The sequence below is a fragment of the Taurulus bubalis genome (genome assembly GCF_910589615.1).
Source record: "Taurulus bubalis genome assembly, chromosome: 10".
In the NCBI taxonomy this organism is placed as follows: Eukaryota; Metazoa; Chordata; class Actinopteri; order Perciformes; family Cottidae; genus Taurulus; species Taurulus bubalis.
In genome coordinates, this window is record NC_136598.1 from 18,701,662 (window position 1) to 18,717,332 (window position 15,671).

General features: G+C 44.1%; 2 protein-coding genes across 2 annotated transcripts; both read left to right on the forward strand.

Moving 5' to 3' along the window:
* Positions 1-2,325: 2,325 nt before the first annotated feature.
* On the forward strand, positions 2,326-5,893 carry LOC306742933 (thiamine transporter 2-like; the record flags this gene model as incomplete). Its single annotated transcript, XM_079225389.1, has 8 exons — positions 2,326-2,475; positions 2,578-2,757; positions 2,846-3,011; positions 3,157-3,481; positions 3,698-3,849; positions 5,054-5,246; positions 5,376-5,517; positions 5,741-5,893. The coding sequence occupies 8 exons, from the start codon at positions 2,326-2,328 to the stop codon at positions 5,891-5,893; spliced, it is 1,461 nt and encodes a 486-aa protein (XP_079081515.1).
* Positions 5,894-9,277: 3,384 nt separating this feature from the next.
* LOC306742995 (thiamine transporter 2-like) lies at positions 9,278-14,626 on the forward strand (the record flags this gene model as incomplete). The annotated part of the gene is made up of 8 exons (XM_079225461.1): positions 9,278-9,427; positions 11,166-11,345; positions 11,651-11,816; positions 11,983-12,286; positions 12,524-12,675; positions 13,803-13,995; positions 14,125-14,266; positions 14,490-14,626. 8 exons carry the CDS (start codon positions 9,278-9,280, stop codon positions 14,586-14,588), a joined length of 1,386 nt encoding a protein of 461 aa, XP_079081587.1. The 3' UTR covers positions 14,589-14,626.
* Between the last annotated feature and the right edge of the window lie 1,045 nt (positions 14,627-15,671).

Here is a 15,671-nt window from a genome sequence, read left to right on the forward strand (position 1 = left end):
GGCCAATCATGGGGAGGCAGTGTGCATGATGGTCGGGTTGCGGCCCTGTGATTGGTGGGGCAGAGGGGAGGCGGGGTGTTGACCTGTCGGGAAAACGGGATGGTCAAGTGTGTGAGACGTGCAGTCAAGGAGGTTCTTAGCTTTAGACTGTGTAATGCCCCTGCCACATTCGTCCGGTTAATGGACTAGGTGTTGGAAGGAATCCCTCGTCAGCAGTGCCTGGTCTACCTGGACGACATCCTGGTCCATGGAGACTCTTTCGAGCACGCCCTGGCGTCGCTGCAGTTGGTGCTGGGCAGGATCAAGGCAGTGGGCCTGAAGCTGCACCCGGAGAAGTGCCACTTTCTGCAGAGGGAGGTATCCTTCTTGGGGCACCGGGTAGGGGGTGAAGGTGTCGGCACTTTGCAAGAGAAGGTGCAGGCAGTCGCCAACTGTCTACCCCCACCAATCCAAAACAGCTTAAAAGTTGTCTGGGCCTGTCCTCGTACTACCGGCGATTCGTGCGGGGTGTCCAAAACACTCCGTCGCCTCCGTCAGAGGTTCTACTGGGGACAGTGCAGGAGGGACGTGGAAGACTTTTGCCGCCATTGTGACCCCTGTATGGCACTAAAGGGCCCCCAAGGTCTCTCCCATGCAGCGCTGCAGCAGTACCCCGTGGGGGTCCCGATGGAACGGGTGGATGTGGTAGGGCCGCTGCCTCGCTCGGACGGAGGGAACCGCTATGTCCTCACGGCCATCAACTACGCCAGAGGCGTACGCTATCCCAGACCAAGAGGCAGAGACAGTCGCGGAGACTCTGTTGGAAGGCATGTTCAGTCGGTTTGGGATACTGGAGACCATTCACAGCGACCAGGGAAGCAATTTCGAGTCACAGGTGTTTGCCGTTATGTGTGAGCGTCTGGGCATGCGTAAGATGCGCACCTTCCCCCTATGGCCGCAGAGTGATGGGTTGATGGAGAGATTTCACCACACCATGGGTCAGTAGCTTGCCATCCTCACTGCCCAGCACCAGCGCGACTGGGATAAGCATCTGCTTTTGGTGCTCATGGCGTGTCGCTCGGCAGTTCAGAAGTCTTCGTCCTGTACACCCTCTCTCCTCATGCTGGGGAGAGAGCTCCGCACCCCCGCAGAAATGGCCTTTGGGCGGCACCCTGAAACCTCTGTTATCCCCCCAGGTCCCGAGTTCACCAGGAGATTGCAGGACTGCCTCGAATCCATGAGTTTTCGAGGAAGCAGCAGCTGAGTGCCGGGGTGAGGCAAAAACGCAACTATGATGTGAGGGAAAGAGGACAGCACTTTCGGGCTGGGGAGCTGGTGTGGGTCTACAAACCGCAGCGGAAAAAGGGTTGGTGCCCGAAGCTGGACAGCCAATGGGTCTGCCCCTGCAGAGTCTTGGAGAGGGTGGGTGAGGTTGTCTACAGGGTGCAGCTACCGCCCAAGGGACGGATAGTGGTGCTGCATAGAGACTGCCTCGCCCCGTACAGAGGGGTCGCGTCTCCACTGGCATCAGGAGCACGGGGAAGCTTTCCGCAGCGTTCCTCCAACCCACACTCCCAAGAGCCCTGGGACAGGGTTGTTCCGGCAGAGTCTGAGTCAGTTCCCCCCATCGCCTCTGCTCCAGGGGAAACATTTCCCCAGTCGGGCCAGGCGAGAAGACAGAGAAAGCCCCCGCCCTTGGGGGGCAAGGGACTTTGTAAGGGGAGGGTAGTGTAGCGACCCTGTACTGGTGCCTGTCAGTGGGGAGGGGTCACTCGATCACCTCTCGCTCTTTCCAGCCTATCATGGGGAGGCAGTGTGCATGATGGTCGGGTTGCGGCCCTGTGATTGGTGGAGCAGAGGGGAGGCGGGGTGTTGACCTGTCGGGAAAACGGGACGGTCAAGTGTGTGAGACGTGTAGTCAAGGAGCAACGGGGCTTGTTAGCTGTTCTGTAGCTTTGGTGTTGATATACCTGAGTCTCGCCAGCGTTGTGGACAGTTACATAAATAAACCTGCATTGCAAGGAAACCAGCGGTCTACGAGTCGTGGGTGTGGACGATACAAGTCAAAACTTAAAAAAAAAAAACACCTCTCAGCTATTCCTCTGTTTCCTAACAGGTTGAAGTCTATTGCTCGTAAACTGTGACCATGACAAGTGTAGATAATAAAGATTAGGTTATGTATGTATATTCTAGCTACTATGAACACCAATAGCCTCAAGAAAGGCCAATAAACTGAGGAAAAGTCCAGGTAGCCAGACTTCCGCCACAGTACAAGGTGTTCAGGCAGCGCTCCTGGAAATAAAAACAAAGACGATCTCTCTGGGAACTTTCTGCTGAGGTAAAAGCATGGGGAGTTGTGCCAAACTGAAGTCCTCCAGCTGGGTTTACCCTACCGCTGTCCTGTCCCTCTATGGGTTTTTTGCAAACTGCAAAGTAGCAGAGCCCTTCCTCACGCCATACCTAATTGGACCAAACAAGAACATCTCTGAAGAAGTGGTAAGCTTGGCAGACAAATACATCCTGTTATGAACATGTCCACACCCAAAAGGTGTATCTTTTATCAGGAGCTCTCCGGATCAGGATTTGACTTTCCCGCAGGTGACAAACTACCTGTTCCCCATCTGGACGTACTCCCACCTCGCCTTGCTTTTCCCTGTCTTCCTGCTGACTGACTTCCTGAGGCACAAGCCCCTCATTGTGGTACAGGGGCTCTTCCTGGTCAACAACTATGTCCTGCTAAGCTTCGCCCCGGGTCTGCCTGCGATGATCTTAATTCAGGTCCACTGAAACATGTATTAATTAGTTTTGAGAATATAAAAAAAAAAAGCATCTTATTTGTTAACAGACATAATAATCCCACCAACAGGTCAACTATGGTGTCGTGACTGCCACAGAGGTGGCCTACTTTTCCTACATTTACAGTGTGATTCCAGTTGAGAATTACCAAAGAGCCACCGGTTACCTGCGAAGTGCAATGCTGGCTGGATATACATTTGGTGCCAGCTTGGCCCAAGTGCTGGTCTCCCTGGCAGGTAGGGCATCCCAGCCTATAATAAACAATGAAAGAAAAACATTTAATAAATATTGAGTCCCTTCTTTAAGATGAAGAATACTCTTCGAGACAGAAAATCTCCAATTTAAAAAAAAGTCTTGAGCAATTTTAACTCTAATCAACAGGAATAGACTACTTCTACCTCAATACTATCTCTCTGGGGCTTGTAAGCATGGCTTTCCTCATCTCCTTCTGGTTGCCTATGCCCCAGAGGAGCCTGTTCTTCAAAGCAGCTGAGGGCGTGCAGTCCCAGCACAAGAGGCCTCTGGATGTGGACGGGCCTGAGGAGCCAGTGGTGGAGAAGGATGAGGCTGGATCGGGGGAAGAGAAGATGGAGCACAACAGCAGTGCTGGCTGGTGCAGCAAGGAAAATGTGGCCACTGCGGGCCATCTGCTTTGGCAAAACTTCAGGGAGTCCTATTCTTCCAGGCATGTACTTTACTGGTCACAGTTTGAGTACAGATCTGCTGAGCACACGCACACCTATTGCTCATTTTGCCCTTTACAGTGTAATGTATTGTGTTGCAGCAAATGAACAAATGAGACAATTATTCATTGTGGTGTTTGTCTGTAAAGTATTCATATAGCAGTACTTTATTAGACTGTAAGATATTCTTCTAATAACAATCAGGGTTATAATGTGTTTTATCAATGACCACCATGCAGGACTTTAGTCTGCTGGTCCCTGTGGTGGGCTATGGCCACAGCAGGCTATGCGCAGGTTTTCAACTACATCCAGCTAATGTGGAACCATATAGAACCATCTGCCACATCATCCATCTACAACGGAGGTGTGGAGGCTACGTGCTCCCTTGTGGGTAAGACTGCTGTAGGTTTGTGTGTGTGTGTGTGTGTGTGTGTGTGTGTGTGAGAGAGAGAGAAAAATCATACAGAAAGACCCAAAAACATTTTATGCTTCTCATTTCTGATAAAAATCATACTTGAGCTTACTTCGGTATCACCGTATACAGTTCTTTAAACATAAGTCTGGTGATGTTATAGATTTTTCTTAATGTCAACATATGGCATGAAAAATACATTTATCCTACTAATCTTTATTGTCTGTATTGCAATGATACATTTTGTTCCTTTGTGTCGTGGACCTCCATTGTTGCCCAAAAACACATCAATAAGCTTCACTGGATGATAAGTAAAGCACTATCAACTCTTCTTTGAGTAATACTTCTTCAAAGCAAGAGCGCCAAGCAAACTATGTTTTTTTTACATCTTAGTACTGACGAACTACCATATTGTTGGTTTCGGTCTGGGATGGGATTTGCTGACAATAACAGAAATATCACCATTTTTTATATAAATACAAACTGACAAAAATAGTATTGTGGAAAAAGGAAAAACCACTCAAACAAAAACAAAAATCTAAGTTTTCTCAGAATAATGTGCACAGAATGTAAAAAAAAAGAAGCAAAAGTTGCTTTTGGACCCTATAATTTCACAGAAGAAGAGTTTAAAAGCAGGGGATGACTGATTTTAATTAACACAGGGGAGGGCAGGAGATTGCAGCGCAACCACAATATTTATAAATATATAGAACAAAATACAATTTAACAAGGTTATTAAAGGCTGATGGCACATAGACCTATAAAAACATGCAATTAAAAGAAGACAACCATGCTATTGGTTATACGGGATACCTGATTAAACGGAAAATGTGTATTGATTTTGAAAGGGAATAGCGGCACCGTGGTCCTGTTGGCTTCCACTCAACCCGGCTCAGCATGAGAAGAAGAGGAGTAATTGCCTCAATTAAGGAGATGGAGCGATAATAGATTCTCAGATTATTGCTGATAGTTGATTCCAAGAGCTGGGTGAAAGTGGTTCATCATAATAAGACAGCAAAGGCATGATGAGTGTGCATAAAGCTTTGCTTTTGCACTAACGCTAAAGGAAAGAAATGTTGTTAGGATTAATGAATGAATCACAACAAGGATGCGCAGGCACAGCGGAGGTTGTGTCCACTGGAATGCCGGATTAATCACGTCATCCTTCCTTTTCATGGGCTAGGTGCTGCAGCAGCCTTCTCCGTGGGCTACATCAAGGTGACCTGGACCGTGTGGGGAGAGCTGGCATTAGGGATTTTCTCAGCCATAGCGACGGGTGCTGTGTTTCTGATGGCGCTCACCAGCAGCATCTGGGCATGTTATGCTGGTTACGTCATATTCAAGTCCTGCTATATGTTTCTCATCACCATCACAACGTAAGCTCACTGTAGAATATCTCCAACTCCAATTTCTATTCTGCAGTGTTACTCTGACCCATTTCTGTAGATGGAGGAACAACACACAGCATAGTTCTCTCAGAGATGATAAGCACTTCTTCATTTTAGATTTCAGATCGCATCCAACCTCTCCAGGGAGTGCTATGCCTTGACCTTCGGGATCAACACTTTTGTAGCTCTTTCACTGCAGACAATTACAACATTCATAGTTGTTGATAAAGCTGTGCTGGGACTGGACATTGTGACACAGGTACGTGCACAAACAGCATTCATCTATCAATTACACTAAATGGCAGAACACAGGGAATTCACTCTGAATCAAGAATGTAAGCTGATTTCTGTTGAATAACAAACACTGTAATGTGAGGAGAGGGCGACATCTGGTGGTTATCATGCACTATTACACGCAGACAGGTTTAATGAAGATTAACTACAACAATACTGTTGAGGATGACTTAGGGCTTTCTCTGCAGTTCCTCGTCTACGGCAGCTACTACGCCATCATCTCCGTGCTCTTTCTAATTCGAGGGACCTACACCGCCTGTAAAAATCCACACAAGCCTGAGCCAATAGAAACCATGGAACAAGAGTCCAGTGTGGAGGTGATCTTTGCCGAGCGTTTCTGACCATGGTCAACAGACTGTTTGGGTTGTCTGGATAATACTACATGAGAAGGTGATCAATCTATTTGTTTACGAGGAATAAAACAATCATACTTCAACAGTGGCAGCTCTAGATTATTTCAAATGGTGGGTGGGGAAGGGTGTGTGTGTGGGGCCGACATGTGATTTAAGCACAACCATTCTTGCCATTACCTTTACTGTAGTATTGTGTTACGTCCCCGTTTTAGTATAGGTGGGCGGGGGACGACGAACACAGGTCAGCCAAAGAATAAGCGAAAGAAAATCAAAAGTAGGATTAACGTTTTTAAACAAGATTCATTAACACTGCTTGTTGGTTAACAAAACAAAAACAACAAAAGGTTCTCTATGGAGGTGGGGAGAGATTGGGACAGTTCGTGGTCGTGCCAAACAAATAGAAATCAGGAAAATAAAACCTAGGCCTGGCTATCTCCCTCTGGAAATAAAACAAACAAAATGGCCTCTCAAGCTTCTCTACAAATGAATGACCAAAACAGATACAGAGGGAGCACCGACCAAATAACCTAATGTTTCTAGACACAAAGTGCCTACGTGTTTGTACAGGGTACCCCAAACTTACCTACTGCCCTCAACCTCTCACCACAAACCTTCAACCCTAACAGTGTTAGTGTGTGCACCGAGAAGCAAAGCCGCCCCTGAACTCTTCTGGCTTCCTCCTTTTAAAATGGCTGCCCAGTCCCTGATTGGCCTTCGCAGGTGGCAACCAATTAACAGGTTGGAACATGTGGGGGGAAACAAGAGGGGAGGGGAGAACATAAAACACTGACTTGTAACAGGCTATTTGTCCCATGAATCAAAGAAAATAAATATAAATCAAAGAAAATAAATCAAAATCAAAAAGCATCAAAAAGCACCTAGGTTTGTAGTTTATGCAGCTAAAAAGAAAGCAGGGTCCATACGGGGGTCCGTTTTTTTCTGATATTTAGTGTAGCTTAGCAAAACAAACAAACAAACAAAAGAACAAAGAAACCCCCCCATGCTGCCTCTCTCCTGCCGAGCTGATCTACCTATGTTAAAAAAAATCATAGGCCTTCCCAGATGCATCCCGGTCCTGTACCCGCCTACTCCTAAGTACCCCAGGTGCCCACAGCATTACCCAATTAGCAAACCAAAAATCTAACCTAAATAAGTAAACAACTAAAATTAAACAATACTACTTGTGAATCAAAATAACGTATAATATTAATGAACAGCTCCTACATTCCGTCCCCTAATTGTGCATCACACACCGAAGCCATGGTGTCGTAATGCTCACTCTGCCTGTTTTACATTTATTATCCACTTGGTAGCGCAGTAGAGCAAATGAAGCCCCATGACGCTTCGGCCCATGAGCGGACCAATTGGATGGAAAGCTTGAAAGCTTCAGGAAGCTTCATCTCACCATCACTAAAGTTCAGGGTCCTGCAAGTGTTGGCAGTTCAGTGATGTTTCTTCATATATTGCTCCACAATAAAAAAACAATGCTCAGTTTGTCTTTTCTGGGATGACTCCATGGTGAGGGATATACCACACCTTTCCATCACTTTGTTCTCGTTGATCAGTAGGTATAATCTCAGCATATCCTTGAGTTATCATGTTGTTCAGAAATGTCGTGTATTCGTCCTTAAATGAACCATTCTTGTCCCTTTTCCTTTTCACTTTGCTGCTGTGACCTACTTTTAGGCAACCAAAACAAATACCCCATTCCTTGATAAAAATGTATCTTATTACGATGTCCTTTCATTTTAAATTGTGGGCATTTATCCAAAGAGTGATATGTTACTCAGTTTGCTGCAGGAGTTGCGAAATTGCTCGAGTATCCACCCGCAGGGGAAGATACTTGACAGCGACATAATAGAATATGACTCACATTTTAGTAAAAAAATATTTAATTTCAGTGACCCAATATCACCTCAAACTCCAAGATAAGAGGAGTTCCCTTTGAAAGATTTTCCACTGGGCAAAACAATTAAATAAAAAAAAAAAATGTATTTTTATTTTTTCCAAAGCCTCAGGGAGCTGCAACATGGGTGTTAGGTGTTTTAAGTGTTGTTTAGTTTCCCATTCAGAACAGTGGACATGCATGTTAGTTGGGAGGTTTGGTGATGAACCCCATCGAGTGTAGAGGTCAATGATAGTTAGGGCTGGTTGGAAGCACAAAGTAATCACTCAACCACAGTACAGGTAACCTAACTAGCTAAACATGACTGGACACAACTCACGCACCCTGGAGTCAAATCCAAGAGGTCGAACGATTTGGTCCTCAAATATCCTTCTTTCTCATATTCCCAGATTATACCTGAGAGCAGAAAAAAATGAATGAAAGCAGGACGGCCACTCGTGCCGGCTGATTTGGGCCGATCAAGTCGAGCGAGGCTTAACGCCACTCGGCTAACCAACAGTATAGTTTTACAGCTAACTAGTGTTAGCACAGTTCGGCTAAGTTGAAAACATTCCTCGACAGCAGTGGCGACTCCCTTAAAGAGGACGGACATTACAATTAGGACACATTCAAACTATTCGTCTTACCCGGTGGATAGTATCTGAGAAGGAACCACTTGAGTTTCATTTTACGATGTTTTTAGGCTTCTCTGACATCAGCTATCAACAAACTGTGGACAAGTGGATTTTATCTAACTTGTATTTTAATTTTTGTAAAAAATTCTAACAAGTGGCCGAAATTAGTTTCCTCCGTAGAGTGGCCGGGCTCCTGTTTATACTCAAGGGTTTAAGATCCACGTGTAGAAAAAAACTGTGTCCTCCAGTTAATTAGAATCTATATAGTTATGCGGTTATAACTACTGTCACACTTGAGAGAGGTGTGCATGTTCAGGTTTAACTGGTATAAAGATTATTCCAGTGTTTATCTTATACTAACAGTGACGTCTCCTCAAAGTAAAGTCTCATAATGGTGGTATAACAGTATGACAAATGGTCAAATAAAAAAGGCTGGTACATTATACATATTATGGCATATAACGGTAATATATTATGAAGTGAAATATAGAAGAAAAAAAAAAAATGTAGAAGAAAAAAAAAACACAGCTCCTCTCTACTATGATCATTAAACTGGGAAATGTGGCTCCACCTACTCAGCTTGTCAGCTTCTCGATGATTGAAGTTTGCTTGCAGCTGTTTGGCACTCGCAGCAGACACCGCAGACACGCCACCTGGCCGACGCCTGCCACACACTTGCCGCTGGGTGCCAGTGCCACAAAGAGGAGCTCGGCCTTGCTGCAAGAACGGCCAATTAACTGAGGAAAAAGTCCAGGTAACCAGACTTCCACCACAGAACAAGGTGTTCAGGCAGCGCTCCTGGAAATAAAAACAAAGACGATCTCTCTGGGAACTTTCTGCTGAGGTAAAAGCATGGGCAGTTGTGCCAAACTGAGGTCCTCCAGCTGGGTTTACCCTACCGCTGTCCTGTCCCTCTATGGGTTTTTTGCAAACTGCAAAGTAGCAGAGCCCTTCCTCACGCCATACCTAATTGGACCAAACAAGAACATCTCTGAAGCAGTGGTAAGCTTGGCAGACAAATACATCCTGTTATGAACATGTCCAGTGTTTCCCCTACCGTTATATTAGGGGGGTGCCCCCTTGTAATTGTTTTCTATATCGCCAGATCACAACATAAGTCATTTAAGTAAGTAAGTAGTTATTTTTATAGCACTTTTCACAGACAAAAGGTAACAAAGTGCTGTACTGGAGTCACGGAAATAAATAAATAAACATGTTAAAACCAGATTGACAATAACAGGGGCCAAACATTTCAACAGTTAAGAGCATAGTAAAATACATATTAAAAGATGGAGCAGTAAAAAACACAATAAAACAAATGAAAGAAAGAAATAAAAACAGATGAAAAGCAGGTCATAGAGCATGTGTTTAACCAAACGCCAGTGTAAACAGGTATGTTTTTAGTAGGTTTCTAAAAGACGATACTGAATCAGCAAAACGTATAGGTGCAGGCAGAGCGTTCCAAAGCTTAGGTGCTACTGCCTCAAAAGCTGTCACCACGGGTCTTAAAGCGAGTGAGTGGGACAGACAGAAGGTTTAACTGGTTGGACCTGAGGTTGCGGGCTATTGAATAAGGGCAAAGTAGTTCAGCCAGATATGACGGAGTCTGGCCGTGTAGTACTGTATGTGAGGGTGAGAGTTTTAAAGTGGATCCTAGTCTCTAAAGGGAGACAGTTAAGAGACCTAAGAATGGGGGTGATATTTAAGGTCCCCTTTCCTGTAGAACAGGTATACACCTTGTTCTTTTATTAAACAAACTAAATGGCCTTATATTATTTATCTTATCCACATGACGGCATGCCATTTCTGTCTCTACATGGTCGCGTACAACAGATAACTGTATGTTCGATAAATGGACGTTTCTGACTTCACATGTCGAGAGGCTCTGGAAATATTCTTCCAAAAGCCAAACAAATGCAGTGACAAAGCCTGCACACTTTGTGGTTGTCATTCAAATAACAGGTGGGGCGCAAGAGGAAAAGCTGGTTTTGAATGTTTACCTAGGAAAGCAGCTCACTGCAGCCACTAATATACTGATACAACTTGATGGCTCACACATCTGCACTCATTCTGTTTTGTTTTGCAAAAAAATAGCTTATTGAAAGAGCCATTTTATGGTGTTTCACTATGTTGGACCTCCCACCACTGGGTGGCCTATATAATTAGGAGTGGCATTAGGGCCAGGTGTTGCTCGTTTTGAGAAGGCAAACAGTTTTTGGACCGTTATGCAACAGGTGACAGACAATGTGTTACACAATAGGTGACAATACAGTAACAGAGAGATGCAAATGTTTATTGTCTATTTTATGATATGAATATACGTACCTAAGTTCTGCCGATGTGGCTATTAGTTGTTTTGTATGAATTAACACAATGGACGTTACACCTGGACATTGTCATGAATGAATCGTGTCAGGAACAAACAGCAAGCGAGCAGCCAAATAGTGCCTTACTGTTAAATAGGCAATGGGGGCACTACACTTATTGATTTCCACAATAATCTATTTAGTAGTACCTCAATGTTAGTTATTTTTTGCATGGATATAACTTTATATCTTCCCACCCCCTTAAAGCTGTAAACCTAGGGGAAACACTGATGTCCACACCCAAAAGGTGTATCTTTTATCAGGAGCTCTTATTTGAGACCAACTGCTTCTTCTGTTTTTATTGTCAATGAGATATGCATGTCGTGGATGAGAGACAGAAAGTGTGTCCGGCTCAGGATTTGACTTTCCCGCAGGTAACAAACTACCTGTTCCCCATCTGGACGTACTCCTACCTCGCCTCGCTTTTCCCCGTCTTCCTGCTGACTGACTTCCTGAGGCACAAGCCCCTCATTGTGGTACAGGGGCTCTTCCTGGTCAACAACTATGTCCTGCTAAGCTTCGCCCAGGGTCTGCCTGCGATGACCTTACTTCAGGTGCACTGAAACATGCATTAATTAGTTTTGAGAAAGGTTGAATATAAATGTTCTTCATGTAAAACTAAACTTTTATTCAGAATAATCAAAGCTGCAGCACTTGTGATCCTAGAATGCACTTGAAGTTTATTAAAAAACAAAAGCATCTTATTTGTTAACAGACATAATAATACAGCGTTGCTGCACTGTTGCATATTACTAAAGATTAACTCCTAAAGATAGATTGCATTATGTTATGCATTACTTGTACAAGGTGCTTCATAATAGGCTGCAATCTCTTTAAAGCGGTCCCATCCCACCAACAGGTCAACTATGGTGTCATGACTGCCACAGAGGTGGCCTACTTTTCCTACATTTACAGTGTGATTCCAGTTGAGAATTACCAAAGAGCCACCGGTTACCTGCGAAGTGCAATGCTGGCTGGATATACATTTGGTGCCAGCTTGGCCCAAGTGCTGGTCTCCCTGGCAGGTAGGGCATCCCAGCCTATAATAAACAATGAAAGAAAAACATGTAATAAATATTGAGTCCCTTCTTTAAGATGAAGAATACTCTTCGAGACAGAAAATCTCCAAATTAAAAAAAAGTCTAGAGCAATTTGAGCAAACACTGATAAGGTGTTTACTCTAATCAACAGGAATAGACTACTTCTACCTCAATACTATCTCTCTGGGGCTTGTAAGCATGGCTTTACTCATCTCCTTCTGGTTGCCTATGCCCCAGAGGAGCCTGTTCTTCAAAGCAACTGAGGGCGTGCAGTCCCAGCACAAGAGGCCTCTGGATGTGGACGGGCCTGAGGAGCCAGTGGTGGAGAAGGATGAGGCTGGCTCGGGGGAAGAGAAGATGGAGCACAACAGCAGTGCTGGCTGGTGCAGCAGGGAAAATGTGGCCACTGCGGGCCATCTGCTTTGGCAAAACTTCAGGGAGTCCTATTCTTCCAGGCATGTACTTTACTCGTCACACTTTGAGTACAGATCTGCTGAGCACACGCACACCTATTGCTCATTTTGCCCTGTACAGTTTAATGTATTGTGTTGCAGCAAATGAACAAATGAGACAATTATTCATTGTGGTGTTTGTCTGTAAAGTATTCCTATAGCAGTACTTTATTAGACTGTAGCATATCCTTCTAATAACAATCAGGGTTATAATGTGTTTTATCAATGACCACCATGCAGGACTTTAGTCTGCTGGTCCCTGTGGTGGGCTATGGCCACAGCAGGCTATGCGCAGGTTTTCAACTACATCCAGCTAATGTGGAACCATATAGAACCATCTGCCACATCATCCATCTACAACGGAGGTGTGGAGGCTACGTGCTCCCTTGTGGGTAAGACTGTGTGTGTCTGTGTGTGTGTGTGTGTGTGTGTGTGTGTGTGTGAGAGAGAGAGAGAGAGAGAGAGAGATTGTGAGTAAGAGAAGAGAGAAAATCCTAAAGAAAGACCAACAAAAAAAATCCTACAGAAAATCCTACTAATCTTTATTGTCTGTATTGCATTGATACATTTTGTTCCTTTGTGTCGTGGACCTCCATTGTTGCCAAAAACACATCAATAAGCTTCACTGGATGATAAGTAAAGCACTATCAACTCTTCTTTGAGTAATACTTCTTCAAAGCTATAGCGCTCAGCTGTTTTATGAAACTATATTTTTTTACATCTTAGTACTGACAAACTAACATATATATTGTTGGTTTTGGTCTTTACATGGGATTTGCTGACAATAACAGAAACATTAATATCACCATCTTCTAAATAAATACAAGCTGGAAAAACTAGTATTGTGGAAAAAGGACAAACCACTCAAACAAAAAATTTCAGTTTTCTAAGAATAATGTGCACAGAATGTAATAAAAGAGCGAAAGTTGCTTTTGGACCCTATAATTTCACAGAAGAAGAGTCTAAAAGCAGGGGATGACTGATTTTAATTAACACAGGGGAGGGCAGAAGACTGCAGCACAACCACAATATTTATAAATATATAGAACAAAATACAATTTAACAAGGCTATTAAAGGCTGATGGCACATAGATCTATAAAAACATGCAATTAAAAGAAGACAACCATGCTATTGGTTATACGGGATACCTGATTAAACGAAAAATGTGTATTGATTTTGAAAAGGAATAGCGGCACCGTGGTCCTGTTGGCTTCCACTCAACCCGGCTCAGCATGAGAAGAAGAGGAGTAATTGCCTCAATTAAGGAGATGGAGCGATAATAGATTCTCAGATTATTGCTGATAGTTGATTCCAAGAGCTGGGTGAAAGTGGTTCATCATAATAAGCCAGCAAAGGCATGATGAGTGTGCATAAAGCTTTGCTTTTGCACTAACGCTAAAGGAAAGAAATGTTGTTAGGATTAATGAATGAATCACAACAAGGATGCGCAGGCACAGCGGAGGTTGTGTCCACTGGAATGCCGGATTAATCACGTCATCCTTCCTTTTCATGGGCTAGGTGCTGCAGCAGCCTTCTCCGTGGGCTACATCAAGGTGACCTGGGCCGTGTGGGGAGAGCTGGCATTAGGGATTTTCTCAGCCATAGCGACGGGTGCTGTGTTTCTGATGGCGCTCACCAGCAGCATCTGGGCATGTTATGCTGGTTACGTCATATTCAAGTCCTGCTATATGTTTCTCATCACCATCACAACGTAAATTCACTGTAGAATATCTCCAACTCCAATTTCTATTCTGCAGTGTTACTCTGACCCATTTCTGTAGATGGAGGAACAACACACAGCATAGTTCTCTCAGAGATGATAAGCACTTCTTCATTTTAGATTTCAGATCGCATCCAACCTCTCCAGGGAGTGCTATGCCTTGACCTTCGGGATCAACACTTTTGTAGCTATTTCACTGCAGACAATTATAACATTCATAGTTGTTGATGAAGCTGTGCTGGGACTGGACATTGTGACACAGGTACGTGCACAAACAGCATTCATCTATCAATTACACTAAATGGCAGAACACAGGGAATTCACTCTGAATCAAGAATGTAAGCTGATTTCTGTTGAATAACAAACACTGTAATGTGAGGAGAGGGCGACATCTGGTGGTTATCATGCACTATTACACGCAGACAGGTTTAATGAAGATTAACTACAACAATACTGTAGAGGATGACTGAGGGCTTTCTCTGCAGTTCCTCGTCTACGGCAGCTACTACACCATCATCTCCATGCTCTTTCTGATTCGAGGGACCTACACCGCCTGTAAAAGCCACGCAAGCCTGAGCCAATAGAAACCATGGAACAAGAGTCCAGTGTGGAGGTGATCTTTGCCGAGCGTTTCTGACCAAGATCAACAGACTGTTTGTGTTGTCTGGATAATACTAAATGAGAAGGTGATCAATCTATTTGTTTACGAGGAATAAAACAATCATACTTCAACAGATTATTTCAAATGGTGGGTGGGTGAGGATATGTGTGTGTGTGTGTGGGGCCGACAGAGGCAACATGTGATTTAAGCACAACCATTACAAACTAAGATTAGAAAAGCGCTTTATAAATGCAGTCCATTTCACACCCTCATAGCCTTGGTTCTCCAAAAGGCTAATGATACACATACAGTATAACAATACTAATCATTTAGTGCTATCGCCTAATCACTGCTATCCTACCGTCTCTGGGGATGATTTGGATGTGAAACATTTACTAATATGAGCCGCAGGGGGTCTAATACTAAGTCTGGACTGAGCCTTATATTAAACCTGCACTTTAACGGTATAACAGAGTGTAAAACTAAGCATCCAATAGCCTCTAAATTGGTGCCCCTTGATACAACAATGGCCTTTAGTTGCTGACTTTTTGCCATTACCTTTACAATTAGTTATCTCTACAAAAATCTACTGAGAAAGCCAAACAGCACAATAAAACTGCAATAACTATTGATTAGCGAAGTAAATGAATGACTAAATAGGCTATTTAGACATTCTAAATAGAGTTTAGTAGTTTAGAATTTGGTATAGACACTGTTAGATCCGGGAGATAAGACTCTCACACAAGGCTATCTAATTGACCAGCTCTCCGTTTAAAGGGTCTGGATCTCCGTAGATGGTTGGAGATCTGTTTAAGCTGGTGTCGAGGAAACTCGCCTGGATGTCTCACTGCCGTCCGTCCTGACGTCCACCCCGCATCCACTGACAACCCCACTCGACCGGGAGGCCCTGTTGGTTGAATGTAGCTTTTCGTAAAAGACTTCTCACCACTTGTCATCCACTGATCCCATTCAGTACGCAGTGCTACTTTGAACGGCCGATTAACATGAAGATATGTTGTAGTGCCGCAACTGCTGCTAAATTTAGAATCGGAAAAAATCCACAAAT